The sequence below is a fragment of the Grammomys surdaster genome, unplaced genomic scaffold (genome assembly GCF_004785775.1).
Source record: "Grammomys surdaster isolate TR1022 unplaced genomic scaffold, NIH_TR_1.0 213, whole genome shotgun sequence".
Classification (NCBI taxonomy): domain Eukaryota; kingdom Metazoa; phylum Chordata; class Mammalia; order Rodentia; family Muridae; genus Grammomys; species Grammomys surdaster.
This window is the reverse complement of record NW_021604658.1, coordinates 10639199-10653383: the sequence shown is the minus strand read 5'-3', so window position 1 is coordinate 10653383 and position 14185 is coordinate 10639199. Positions and strand designations below refer to the sequence as shown.

Genomic DNA, 14185 nt, shown 5'->3' with positions numbered 1-14185 from the left:
TAAAGTATCTCTGACTTTCTGTTACAAAGTTGATTGTCTGTGTCATTGAAAAGCTTTAGTGTTGCTCTTTTCTAATAAAGTGACCGACTCCAGCTAATCCCTGTTTTTAAGTGTGAGGCACACTAGTAATGCAGGTGGAGTGGACACCTTCCTAACTTGTCCTGGTGAAGGGAATTTTTTTTCATACAACTTCCTGTTTGATGTTTTAATGGTGCTTCAGTCTTGGGTGGTTATGAATAAATTTGGATTTACTTTCAATAGCAAAGGTGTACAGTGAACTAGAATATATTTTTACACCCATGAGGTTTCTTTAGTAATAAAAGGTTCTAAATAACCTCACAGTGTCTTCCTCTGGCAACCTATGAAAAGGATTTCGGCAGACATTCAGAAACTTTCAGCTATTTTCCTCTTTTCCTTTAAGTCCTATACCAATAATTTTTTTAATACAGTCTTGTTTGATTATAAATGTATATATTTCTGTGTATGTAGTGTGTAGTATATATAACAAGCATATTTGAGAAATAAAGCAGGTATTTCACATGGAAGTAGCAGCATGTTTATATCTAGCCCCATCAACTGTAAAAAGTATTATCCCCTACCACAAATGGTTATATATATATATATCATAGCAGTTCCTTGTGACTTAGTTTTCAATACTGCCATCAGTTTATAGGTGAGGAAACTGAGCAAGTGGCTTATCTAGGAAATGTTCTCGTGTCGATCAGTGTTGGGCACGGAGACTGGGTCTCTGCTCTGTCTTTCTAACTGTAGTGCCACTGTGCTCCTTCTAGTATGTGTTAGGAGTTTTTGCAGAATTTATTAAGTAAAATACTCTCTACTAAACTTGGACAAATCATGAAGCCATCACTTTTAGAAGCTCTATATGAGAACATGTTAATGGGGACAGAGCCCTTTGGGCTTCCCCGGCTTATCTGGAGATGCAGCAGTAGGTGGGGAGGCCGTCTCTGAAGATGTGAGAGGTGAAGTTCATTGTCAGCAACAGTTGCAAACATTAGGTCATCCAGCTGTAAGCTTTGTTGTGTTGCTTGATGACATTGTTGTATTAAGAATGAAACATAAGAAATTTCAAGTAGTAAAATGCCAGACTGCTTTCTTCTGCCTCGTCTAGATTCAACAGTGAATATGAATTAAGTACAGCAAATTGGGCTCCTGTGAAAAGGTGTCTTCTGGACTTTTAGATGCAGTTAAAGAATTTGAGAGAGTTTGCTCCTTAGGGTGCCCAGCATAGAGACTTGGAAACTTACCATAAGAAATGCATCGCTATTTTGTAGACGAAATAGCTGACTGTCATTTGGTGCGTGTGTCTGTGTCTGTGTGTCTGTGTGTCTGTCTGTGTGTAAGAGAGGGGGGAGATTAAGTGAGTGTTAGTGTATTATCTGTGTGTCACATTCTTTGGAAAGCTGGTCTTAATTTTGAAATCAGGGCAAGCAGTTAGTTGATCTTTTTAAAAATGCCTTTTTGGAACTTTTTACCACATGAAAGTATAACAATACAATCAATGTCTGTTAAACTATCTCCAGTAATACTCAGAGCTATAGCTAGTCCCATGTGTGTGCATGTTTTCAGTGTGTATGGGGAGGGGGCTTACACAAGTGTATGTGTGTGTGTTTGTGTGTGTGCATATCTACTCAATGTATTCTCAAGTCTCAGTTATGCTGTGTAACCTATGTCTCTGAAAGAGGAGTTTGGTTCCCTTTGTAAAATCCGAGCTTTTACTCAGCAGTTCTCAGACTGATAGCTCTTTACTTTGTACTTCTCAAGAGGGTGGAGAACTGGAACCTGCTCTTAGGCCTCTTCTGTAGAGTATAGACTGACTAGACAGCCAGCCTCTGCAGTACATTCCAGCTACACTTCAGTTGGATTTGAAACCTCTTGTATACCTCTGTAATCATGAGCTGTTAACTGTTCATGGTGTTCTGCTTAGATAAATTCTTCTACTACAGTTCTCACCTTGAATGCAGGCACTATCACAGAAGACCAGAGGCCATTCCAAGGTCTAAGAACACATACCCTTTGAACTGAGCCACCGAATTAAAGATTTTAGGGTTGTACAATTGGAAAAGGTTTTTGACTTCCTATCTAGGTGGTAGATAGATGCATTGTTGATGAGTGGTATGAGTATGCTTTAGACACCGTCTACGAGCATGAAACATTCCGTGGGGTGACAGTTCATTCAGGGTTGGCTTTCAAGCTTCCTTATGACTGGTCTCTATTTTCTTGTGAAAGAACCCTCCTGGGTGGCTATGCATTTTAACTTGTTTGATAACTGTAATTGTAATGCTTGTTCTTGGTTTAAAAGCAACATTGAAGTATTCAGTGATCTGTCTTCCCTTACCCCTGACTGTCTGCTCCTTTCTAGATCCAGGATCACAATCCTGGTATTGCCTGTTCTTCCTTCCAAGTACTAGGGAAGGGGGCAGGAAGTGGGAGGTGGGAATGTAAAATATATAGAGATGTCTTTTTATACATGATGGCGTCCATCATATATGTTGTGAGTTTGCCATTTCCAGTTACCATATTTGGAAACATTTATCTTGAGATACAGGACACAGCACTTTGAAGTTGAACGTGTTGCTTTTAAAAAGTGCTTTTCAAGTAAGCTGGAACAGGGTAGATGGCATTTTCATTGTGTCAGAATGATGGATTTTCTATCAAAATGCATTTCACAAGTTTCACAGTTGATCTATTTCTTTCCCTCAGCCAAGTAGATCAGTTATCTGTCAACAGGTTTGTTTAGGAGCAACTTTGGAAATAGTTGAGCACAGTTAAGTGTCAGCCCTAGGTACATATACTCGAGAAACTCTCACATGTGGCCAGGAGAAGGATGAATAGATACCTTAATGTCATCTGTGTGATGAAGACAAAGAAAACCCAAACCAACAAAAGCCTGGGAGGACCCATCAGCGTTTGTGTTGGATAACGAGCATGGCTCATCCCCACCATGGAATTCCACAGGCCTGAAGATGAACATCAGTTCCACATGTGACCATGGATGACGCACGATGCAACAATGTCCCCAAAAGTCAAGACACAGAAGGAGTTATCCATTATGATTCACTTTGGTAAAGGTCAAAACAGGCTGTTGACAATACATGGTAAATGAAAGTGAAATAAACAGTTGACATACAGGTCATGTTAGCAGCTACTTTGAGAAGGACCTTGGAGGGCAAAGGGGTTTTTAGAGGAATGGCCACTGCACTTTCTCAAACTGGATGGGCTTTTTTTTCTCTTTGAACTGTATGTTTGTGTGCTTTTGTGTATATGCTATTTCTTAATAAAAATTTTTTTTTAAGTGGGAAAAGATCTTGGTGTAGGTAGTAACTGTAGCTGACCTCAATATATGACAGATTTTAAAAGTACACTTTCTCCTTTTATTCTTGATGGTCTCATGATACTGCCCAGCCTAGAACTTGGGAATCTTTCCATCAGTTCCATCAATTGCTTGGGTTATGAGTACACTACCATACTTGGCCAGATTTAGAATCCTGAACACTATAGATAAGGCACACACATGTGGTGTCTTGTTGGATTAGATGGCAGCTGGGGAATTGTTACTTATAAGCAGCTTTCCAAGGAAGGTTAACAAAAACATTTATTCTTTATGAATAATTGATCAGGACTTGAAAAGCCTCAGCAGGTGTGTGGGGCTCACATAGGCAAGCATTAGTTCCTGTCGTCCTTTCCCACCATGCCATGCTCAGTAAGACTCGGTCCCTTTGGGTTGAGCTGGGGACAGAGCTGTGAGTTCAGCGTGCATGCAGGCACAGGTCTTGATACTGGAGTTGGTCCATGAAGAGGTGCAGCTCCCTCCCCCATTGCTTGTGCCCTCTCCTTAGTGCAGCACAACAGCTATGAGCTGCACCAGGACATCCTCCAGTGCTGACAGTACCAAGGGAAGTGCATTACTCCAGTCTCCATTGTCAGTAAGCAAGCTGTGAGCAGCTGCGAGTCAAGAGTGTCATTCTATTCTAACCCAGTTAGCTTCTGGGGCATCTTAGCCTAACTTTCATTGTGCTGCCTGGTTCGTTCCACCTAAGACAATCTGGGAATTGCTTAATGGAGTTGTTCCCTGTGCAGGGATTGTATATACATGTAAGATACGAAGTAAACCTCATTGAGTGTCCTCTAAAACCCCCAGGATTTGTCTTGGGACAAAGAAGGATCTGTGCATCTGTAATGTTTCAGGGTCAGTCCTCTACTACACAGAAGGTCTAAGTCCTCTGGGGTAATAGATCCCCAGCCCCATCTCCCCACCCCTGTTGTGTTTTGGAGTGGAGTATGCTTATTAGAGCAGGTAAGAATTTGTTCATTAGCTTTAGGATTGGGTTACTGTGCACTGGAGCCACTGGATAGCACCTGCTAGGTTCTGCCATTAGGATAGAGGATAACATTAGCCTCCTGACTAATTTGTTTTTCAATTAAAATTGACTAATTGAAAACAATCTTTACTTTGAAAATAATTATTTCTATTAGCCAAAGCAACCTTGAGCTCCCAACTAAATTTTCCTGTTGAAAGTGAAACACAATTAAAGGAGTTGTCACTTGAGGACCCATCCTGCCTGGTCACAATCAGCTGTTGAGACATTGGAGCTAGCACAGTTTAAAAGCCCTCCCAACAACTGGGTAATGCCTACTGTGTGTCCTTCCCTCTCAGCGGCTAGGAATGCAAATAGAGTGTCTTGGTCTATGAGGAGCCCTGGTGTTTTAACTAAACTCAGTTCATAAGGATCAGAGGTGAACTCAAGGAGTAGTGGCTATGTAGAGGAATGGATGAGTTACAGCTGGGTGCTTATGAAGTGACAGTTATTTAGTACTCCCCAGAAGTGGGCTTGAGAAGACCAGCTTGGGATATGATGACTGCTGGCCTTTGAGTTAAGTTCGTGAAGCTGCCACCAACTACAGTGACAATGAGCTGTCTTCACAAGTTGTCTCAGTCTGGAGAAGTTCATGTACTCAGATAAGTCATTCCAATGTGTAGGTAAGCTGGGCATATATGTAGCTCAATCAAAATAAATTTGACCTCCTGGGTGCTATGGCTGTGCTTGCTTGTCAAACAATTCCTACTCAGACACTGCAGTGGAAGACATTTTCCAAAGCTCATTGTGGTTAGCCAGATTGTCATATGGTCCTGGCCTCATTATTTACAAATGACTGCAGACCCTTCTGGAGCTAGTACGTCATTTTTGCAGCGTTGCTATTGTAGCATCGTGTCTCTGTCCGAGGTGATGCTGTGTGTGGAGTCCTTTCAGAGCTTGCACTCTTCACCAAGAGGACTTCTATCTCTTGAAAGTCCTGGAGCCTTTGAATGTCTTTGTCCTACATGACAGGAAAGATTGAGTGATTTAAGAATACTGGTCACTGAGTAAGGTGGACCACTGCTGGAAGCCGCTTCAGATTCGCCCCTCTCTCCGTGCGAACTGTTAGCAGTAGAATTACATCGTTTTGAGACAATCTCTGCCTGGAATTCATAGATCTCTCTGCCTCTGCTTCTCCCAAGTGCTGGGATCATCAAGGTGTGTACCACCATGCCCAGCTTAATTTATGTTAACACTGTCTGGAGAGTATGATTATCTTATGACTTAATGATCATTTACAAAGAATCCATCATTAAGGACTGACATCAATAAAAATTTCAGAAGGTTTTTGATTGTTTTTTTCCTAGAACTTAACGACCATAGATCCATCCACCTCCCAAGTGCTGGGACTATTAAAGGTGTGTGCCACCACTGGCCACTTGGAGAAAAAAAAAAATCTTAAGGCATGAAACCTGATATTAAAACTTGATCTACATTTTCATCCCAGGCAGAAAAGTTCGAAGAAACATTTCTGTGGATTGCTAAGCAATAGTTACAGACCACATTCCAGTCTGAGGACATTGTCTTTATTACCTGAGATTGGCCTAGCTAAGAATAAAAGTCTCAAGTTGGAGTGTCACTGATCACTCAGGTCCTTAATAAATGTCCGAAGAGCTGGGCAGTGGTGGCGCACGCCTTTAATCCCGGCACTTGGGAGGCAAAGGGAGGCGGATTTCTGAATTCGAGGCCATCCTAGTTTACAGAGTGAGTTCCAGAACAGCCAGGGCTATACAGAGAAACCCTGTATGGAAAAAAAAAGTCTGAAACAGGTTTGTAAAATGAGCAGAAATGTCTGGTTGAAAGTGACCCAGCTGGGGCTGGAGAGATAGCTCAGGGGTTAAGAGCACTGACTGCTATTCCAGAGGTCCTGAGTTCAATTCCCAGCACCCACATGGTGGCTCACTACCATCTGTAATGCCCACTTCTGGTGTGTCTGAAGCTACAGTGTATTCATATAAATAAAATATTTAGAAAAGAAAGTGACACAGCTGCTTCGTGGCTCTCCTGTAAGTTCCAGCACCTTAAACTTTTCTTGGAACATAAAAACCGAATGATTGGCTTTGGGTCACTTCAGCCACCAGAATGGTGCATGCCATGATGCGTGACCTACCTTCCGGAGCAGGGTGTTCGGCAGCTTCCTTATCTTCTCCACTTGTTCTGGGAGAATCCCCAGTTCAGAGCAGCTCACCCGGAGTAGGTTCTGATAACTTAACTCTTGTCTGTGCAGTTCAATTTCAATGAAGTCATTTTCTTTGGAGTCCTGAATTCTTACTTTAAGCACCAGCTCTGATCACCCATAAATTCAACATAGTTTTTAAGAGATAAAATAGCCATTTTAAAGATTGTTGACATCAGTTATTACAGCAAAGATGATCCTAAGAATTGAAGGATAAGTAGGCTTGGAGCTTTTGTAGATGCAGCGTGAGTTGAGCCTTCAGAGTGCTCTGCTGACAGATTTGAGCTCATCTGGCCTACTACTAACAGAAAGCTTGCAGTTTAATGCCAGCCAGTCTTTCCAAGGTGTGTTTTTGTTTAATTTAAAAAAGACTTAGATGTTTTTTTGAATGCTCTGTGTGTGCTGAAATGTGTTGGATCCTATGGACCTGGAGTTAGAGTCAGTTGTGAGTTGCCAGATGAGAACCAAACGACTCCTGGAAGAGCTATAAGCACTCGGCTTCCTGAGCCGCCTCTCTAGCCCCTAACTGTCTTTGAAAGCAGGTCTCACTATATAGCCCAAACAGACCTTAAACTCAGGGCTCTCCAACCTCAGCCTTAGAATGACAGGCGTGCACACCTAGCTTCTTCCTTTCTCAGGACTGGGGGTTAAATACATATAGGGCAAGTATACCCTGAGCCATATTTTTAGCTCTTAATAAGGGATTTAAAATATGCAACGGAAGACTGAAGAGATGTCTCAGCAGTTAAGACCACTAGGTGCTCATCCAGAGGACCCGGGTTCCATTCCCAGCACTCACATGATAGCTGATCTGTAACCCTAGTTCCAGGGGACCCAATGCCGTCTTCTGGCCTCTGAGGGTACCAGGCATATATAGTGCACATACATGCAGAAAATCACTCATACATAAGAAAGGAAAATACACAGTGGATATTTTAAGGCATTGGCAGTATAGCAGTTGTAATATTTGGTTAGCTATTTGAAAAGTTACTATGAAATATTTATTTTTGGGTCAGGTACCAATCACTGGGTGATTCCTACAGCATCCCTTAAGAGCTGGTGGTTCAATATTTTGTGAGACTATGCCATTGAATGTGAGTCTTGACGACTTACTATCTCAAGGACTTCCTGGACTAAAGTGATGCTGGGCAGGCCACGTGGTAAGTACAGTTGTACAACATGGTCAAAGAACCTAGTCCTTACCTAGACCAGTGCTGTCAGGTCTGCCATCCTGTGGCTCAGCTGGCAAGTGTGGCTTCCTGTCCTGTTGACTTTGACCTGGGAGATAATTAGGAAAGAGATGAACGGTCTGAGAAGCAGTATTCAGTGCTCGGCTGTGCCTGCTCTGCTGAGAAAGCGTCTGCTTCCTTCTCCCTCCACCCAAGCCTGTTCTCCCTACACAGGTAGGCCAGAAAAGGACAGTGACTAGTTTTAAACTTTTCTTTTTTAAAAAAGATTTATTTATTTTATGTATTTGAGTACACTGTAGTTCTCTTCAGACACTCCAGATGAGGGTACCAGATCCCATTACAGATGGTTGTGAGCCACCATGTAGTTGCTGAGAATTAAACTCAGGACCTCTGGAAGAGCAGTTAAGTATTCTTAACCACTGAGCCATCTCTCCAGCCTGACTAGTTTTAATCTAAAAAATAATAAAGGTTTATTTCTGGCTGGGGTATGCCATAGAGCATGTGTGAAACCTTTTAAGTGGGCTCTGAGGATTGGATTCAGGTCTTAGGCTTATGTGGCAACTGGCCATCCCATGGGCCCTAGTTTTAACCTTGAGTGATTTTTTTTCTTTATTACCAAATCATGAAAGGAAGCCACGTCTATAAGTGGTGTCTAATCTAGGAAAGGAATATTTATAATCTATGCCCTTACGTTTCTGTTGTATTTTTGGTATGCTCTTGTTTTGTGTTTCCCAGGTCTCTAGTGAAGCTACACAGTAGAAATTCCAGTTATACAGAGAAACTTTCTGACCCATAGAGAAAGAAGTATTAAAAATCTTCCTTAAAAAACAACAACAACAAAAAATCTTCCTTAAAAACCTTGTAGGTATGCCAGGCGGTGGTGGCACACACCTTTAATCCCAGCACTTGGGAGGCAGAGGCAGGCGGATCTCTGAGTTTGAGAGTTCAAGGCTAGCCTGGTCTACAGAGTGAGTTCCAGGACAGCCAGGGCTACACAGAGAAACCCTGTCTCAAAAAAAAAAAAAAACCAAAAAACAACAACAACAAAAAACCTTGTAGGTTGGGCTGGTGAGATGGCTCAGTGGTTAAGAGCATTGACTGGTCTTCTAGAGGTCATGAGTTCAAATCCCAGCAACCACATGGTGGCTCACAACCATCCATAATGAGATCTGATGCCCTCTTATGGTGTGTCTGAAGACAGCTACAGTGTATTTACATACAATAAATAAAGTAAAAAAGAACAACAACAAAAAAAAACCTTGTAGGTTGGGCTGTTTTGTTTTTTTGGAGACAAGGATTCTCTGTGTGGTTCTGGCTGTCCTAGAATTCGCTCTATACACTGGGCTGATTTCAAACTCAAAAATCCACCTGACTCTGTCTCTGAGTGCTGAGATTAAAAGTGTACACCACAGGGGCTGGAGAGATGGCTCAGCAGTTAAGAGCACTGACTGCTCTTCCAGAGGTCCTGAGTTCAATTTCCAGCAACCACATGGTGGCTCACTACCCTCTGTAATGGATCCAATGCCCTCTTCCAGTGTGTCTGAAGACAGTGACAGTGTACTCACATACATGCAATAAATAAATCTTTAAAACAAAAAAAACTTGTAGAGCGGAGGATATCGTTCAGCGGTACAGTGCTTGCCTGTCACGCTGCCAACACAAGAGTAATGACAAAACTCCAAAGATGCGCAAGTCTTTGGAGTGGAATAAGCTTTGGCAGAACAGAAGAGGCAGATGGCAGTAAAGGGTACCCAGGTGAGGTGCAGGTAGAGCACAGTACTTGCCAGAGTACAAGTTGAAATGAATAATTTCAAGCCAGCAATGCCTCGGGTCTCTCCAAATGCAAGCCCTGCTTGTACAGCAGTGTCACATGCTCCCAGTGGGGAAGACAGCCCTGCCCAGCACAGCCCCCTTCTCACTCGGCATGACTGTCCCGTTGCTCACACAAAGAGATTGTGAGGTTGTCTTTGCCCTTCCAACCTCTGCCATGGAGACGACTCAGCTGTCTGCCCGGAGGCTGAAGTCTATCTCAAACAACGTCTTGTACATGAGTTTGTGAGTGGAGCGATAGATTTATGAATTTCTGCTAACTCATCCAGGAACTTTCTCAGATCTAACTGGGTGGCAACAAATTGGGGTCTGAATGCTTCCTTTGACACTTGAGTTCTATACTTTGGGCAAGGTGTGTAATTGCTCTGAACTTGTTTTCTGTTCAGGAAACTGAGTCTTAATTAGCCCCAATTCACCCGGGGGGTGGGGGGACAAGAAAAGGAGTGCTCAGGAGGCCCCCTTACACCAGTGCCGGATATTGCCAGCTGCTGCTTGCGTTTGTATAGCTGGTCCTGAGACAGAATCCTTGGCCCAGTTGCTCTGTTCATAACTGGCCCACACCTACGGCAGTGGCCACAACCTTCTCCACTACCCTCTGCCACAGCTCCCCTTGAGGACCATGTTGGGGACAAAATCCAGACTCACCTTCCAGCTTCTCCCTGATATCCTGTTCAGGCTCCTCCATGACAGATCAGTGTCCCCTCTCACGTTATATATCAGAGTCCAACCAAATAGTGTTTCCTAATGCCTCAACACAAGTTTGTGCAATAAGATAGTATGTTCTGTTACAGGCCCTGTAAAATGGGCAAGGTATATTTATTGCTAAGTACACAGGCTTAGGTGTGCCATGTGACTTGTATAGTGTGCTGCAAGTGACGGCAGAGACTGAAGTTCAAGGCTTCTCACTCCCTCCTAGGCTTTGACCCCTGGATACCATTCAGGGTGGGAATGGAGCCCTTTGCTCTGGTCCGAGTACCAGTGTCCAGACAGGCACCTTGGGACTCTCCACCAGCATCAAGCTTTCTTTGGAAAAACAAATTGTTGATCTACATAGGAAATAAGAAGTGTCTGACCCTTAATTCCTACGATTGAACACTTCCTCTCCCAAACCCTTCCTTGGTTGCTATGCATGCCTGGAAAGAAGCCGGAAGCCCCTGGGCAGGCTGTCCTGTGAATGTGATCCCCTTGCAAGCACCGAAATGCTAGAGGTAGGCTGGCACAGGAGACTTGGTGAAGAGTGGGTGGGTCTGGACAAAGTCCCCAGTGAGGCTGCTCTCCCAAAAGCAGGCTGGGAAGCAGGAGGACTGGGATCATATATATGAATGGTTCATGTTTAGCATTCCTGTGGCAGAAAACAGCAAATGGGTGATAGATTCAATGAGTTGGTTTTAGATTACATGCGTACCTAACTGCAAGAAACTGGCTGCCTGGCCACCCACCCTACAGGGAATCTGCGTTAGATAACCTGGGTGCTGTGTAGGTACTGGGGCAGTTAAAGCCCCCTGCGTGTAATGAACAGCTTACTGTAGGGAAGCACTGACTTGGCCATATTGCTTAAGGAGCAAATGAGGAAACAGGTCCACGGAAATACAATGCTGTCAATCATGTGGCCAATTAGGCACATGCTGGCAATAGACTTGGGTGGCACGTCTGCCTCCTACCACGCTATGCTGGTGACTTCCTGCCAGGAGTGGAGGAAGGTAGGAGTGACAGGAGGAGGTAGGTCTGCCTGGCCTGACCTGAGCATGCGTATGGAAATGTACTTTGGCCAGTGGGGCTGCCAGGATATGGCGAGCCATAAACAAGCTCTCTGAATCACCTCACCTATTGAGACTGGCTCAGTGGGTCAGGGGCTGCCGCTGAGGGAAGCCTCCACTCATCCCTTACTTCTCTCAAAGCTCATTTGCTCGCTGCCCATGCGTGCACCCCGGCACCCAGCACTCTGGCATACAGCAGCGCCCACTGCCTTTGTCCTGCCCCTGCCTGCCTGATGATTTGAGATCCACCTTTACTGTTTTTTCTCTATCTCATCTGCGCATTGGTGTCTTGTCTAACTCGTGCTAAGACATCATGGGTTTAATTAGAGAGGATTATAATTACCACAGCCAGGAGACCTAGATCCCCTTCATAGCTTCTGTTTTCTGACATTTTGTTTTCCTTAGCCATTATTGCTTTTTTTTTTTTTAAGTGGTCCACGGCAGGTGAGATGGATCAGTAGCTAAAGGTGCCACCAAGCTTTACAACCTGGGTTCCTGAACTCGGCTAAGGATCAAAGGAGAGAACCAACTCACTACATTACCTCATTTTCATGTGTATACTTCCAGCCTGGGAGACAATTCTTTATGGGTCTTCAAAGGCATTTCAGCACCACACAAACAGTGGCTGCCCTCTTTCCACACCATTTGGTACCAATTTGCCTTGGAAAGCGGAAAATGCTGTACTGACCCCTCTCCCAGCCAAGGACAAGCTGGATAGTATAGTGCGGTGTATAATATAATAAAGGCAATGTCTTCAGGGAAAAAAATCATATTATTTGTGCACCCATGTAGAGATGTGTGTGTGTGTGTCTGTGTGTACTCGCGTGCACGCACATGCATGCATGCATGCGTGTATGACATGTGAGGGTGAGCATGCCCTTAGGATGAGGCAGCAAGGTGACTTTAGCAATATAGGTGTTTACTGTGCAAACCTGCAACCTGAGTTCCATCCTTGGAACTCATGTAAGTGTGGAAGGACTAACTGCTCCAAGTTGCCCTCTGACCTCCACACATATGTCCCCACACATCCTGCTCATAGGAAAAATAACCTTTTTCAAAACTGTTTTCTCATTCCCAGGATTCTGCCTCTGTTAATTATTTACTTAGAGACAAAGTCTCCTGTATCCCAGGCTGACCTCCAACTTCCTATGTAGTTGAGGATGACACTCTTGCCTCCACCAAGTGCTGGGATTACAGGAGTGCAGCGCACCTGTGTTATGTGGTGCTGGGAATCGAACCCATGGCTTTGTGCACACTAGATAAGCACAAAGGAGCTGTGCTCGAAGCCCTGTTCTTGTTTTAACTGTTCGTACATGGAGTCTGGGAGGATGTCTTTTTACTCACTGAGGTCAGTACGGAAACAAGTGGTTTGGTGAGCAGCCTCACAGAGCATTCTGCATATCCATTCGGTGTGGAAAAGGTAACTGGGGAGTCTTGTGGCCCTAACTGATCCAGTGATGTGGTGAAACCACTGTGCCCCAAAGGCCTCTTCAGTGAGTCTGAAGCCAACACAGTTTCCTATCTGATAAACAGTACAGAGAGGAGTGAGTTGAGAAACATGGCTACTTGCTCCAGAAAATACTAGCTTGTTCCGGTTTGGATGGGAAGTCTCCCCACAAAAGGCCCATTGTTCCAGCCTGAGTGCTAACTAGGAGGTGAGCCCAGTTGGAGGAAGTAGATCACTGAGGTGATGTGGGTGGTGGGGGTGGGTGATCGCTCCTTTCATCTTTGCGCTTCCTTCCGGGCTGCCATGAGAACAGCTTTGCTTTCCCAGTGCCCCTCCATGGGGTGTTCTGCCTCAACACAGTCTACAGCGGTATAGACTGTGACCTTTGGAACCGGAAGCCAAAAGAAATCTCAGTTTTTCATCTTGGGTATCTTGTCACCATGACGACAAGAACAGATAAAGGAAAAACAGAAACCGGGCTCTTAGAATATGAGACTGAAGCAACTAAACAGTATCTGAGTGTTCGCCAGCCTTCACAAAAACCAATAGACCCACTAAAGAAAAAACCTATACAGGCTGGTCAAATTCCCTCTGAGGAATTCCACTCTCAGCCCTAGTAGAGAATTGTAGGTTCTTTTATGGACTGCACCAGAGTATTTCAGGGTGTGGCTCTGGTGTTTTCTGCCCGATTTCTCACTGAAGCCCACATTTCCAGACCCTTGTCTATCTAAACACCTGTGTCAAACTCTACAGGGAAATACTTACCCACAAGATTGCTAGGCTGAAGGATGTGCACACTGGTCCCCATGCTGGTGGGACATCATGGAAGCTGTTTCTGTATCTTGTTTTCTTTTCCCCTCTGTCTACTTGTTCTTTTTGAGGGTGTTTTTACTTGTTTTTCTTTCCATGCATTTAAAAAAGTCCCATCCAATTGCACTCCCCCACCCTCACCTCGAGGACTGGTTAAGAACACTTGCTGCACAATTTTGGGAAGTTTAAACTCCAGCATCCATATGACAAGACAAGCATTCTGTATGCTTGTAACCTCAGCTCTGAGGAGGCAGAGACAGATGGATTGCTGAGGCTTGCTGGCATCCCACCTAGCTAGGAGAAAAATGAGCCCCAGGTTCAGGGAGAGATCCTGCCTCAAAGGAATATGCAGAGACTATAAAGGAGGGCAGGAAGATACTCACACCCTCTATGATCTCCATACATGTACACGGAAGCATGTATGCACTTTTTTAAACTTTATTTTTAACTGTGTGGTTATAGGTGTCCACAGAGGCCAATGGTATTGGATCCCTTGGTGCTAGAGTTATAGTGGTTGTGAGCCACTCTGTGAGGGTTCTAGAGCTCAAACTTGGGACCTCTGGAAGAGCACCACATGCCCTTAACCACTGAGCCATCTG

The 14185-nt window shown here is 44.2% G+C and overlaps 2 protein-coding genes across 3 annotated transcripts in view; one reads left to right on the top strand and one right to left on the bottom strand.

Annotated features, from left to right (window-relative positions):
* Nucleotides 1–31, top strand: part of Luc7l3 (LUC7 like 3 pre-mRNA splicing factor) — a 31439-nt gene extending 31408 nt beyond the window's left edge. Inside the window, exon 11 of one of the 2 annotated variants that reach the window (XM_028772341.1) lies at nt 1–31. This exon is cut by the window's left edge and continues 419 nt beyond it. The gene's annotated coding sequence lies outside the window, so the exon portion shown is untranslated. The other variant, XM_028772340.1, reaches the window with a different exon arrangement.
* Nucleotides 32–5190: 5159 nt separating this feature from the next.
* Nucleotides 5191–10257, bottom strand: Ankrd40cl (ANKRD40 C-terminal like). Its single transcript, XM_028772273.1, has 3 exons — nt 10218–10257; nt 6487–6647; nt 5191–5337 (listed from the first exon to the last, which is right to left on the bottom strand). The coding sequence occupies exons 1-3, from the start codon at nt 10255–10257 to the stop codon at nt 5191–5193; spliced, it is 348 nt and encodes a 115-aa protein (XP_028628106.1).
* Nucleotides 10258–14185: the final 3928 nt, after the last annotated feature.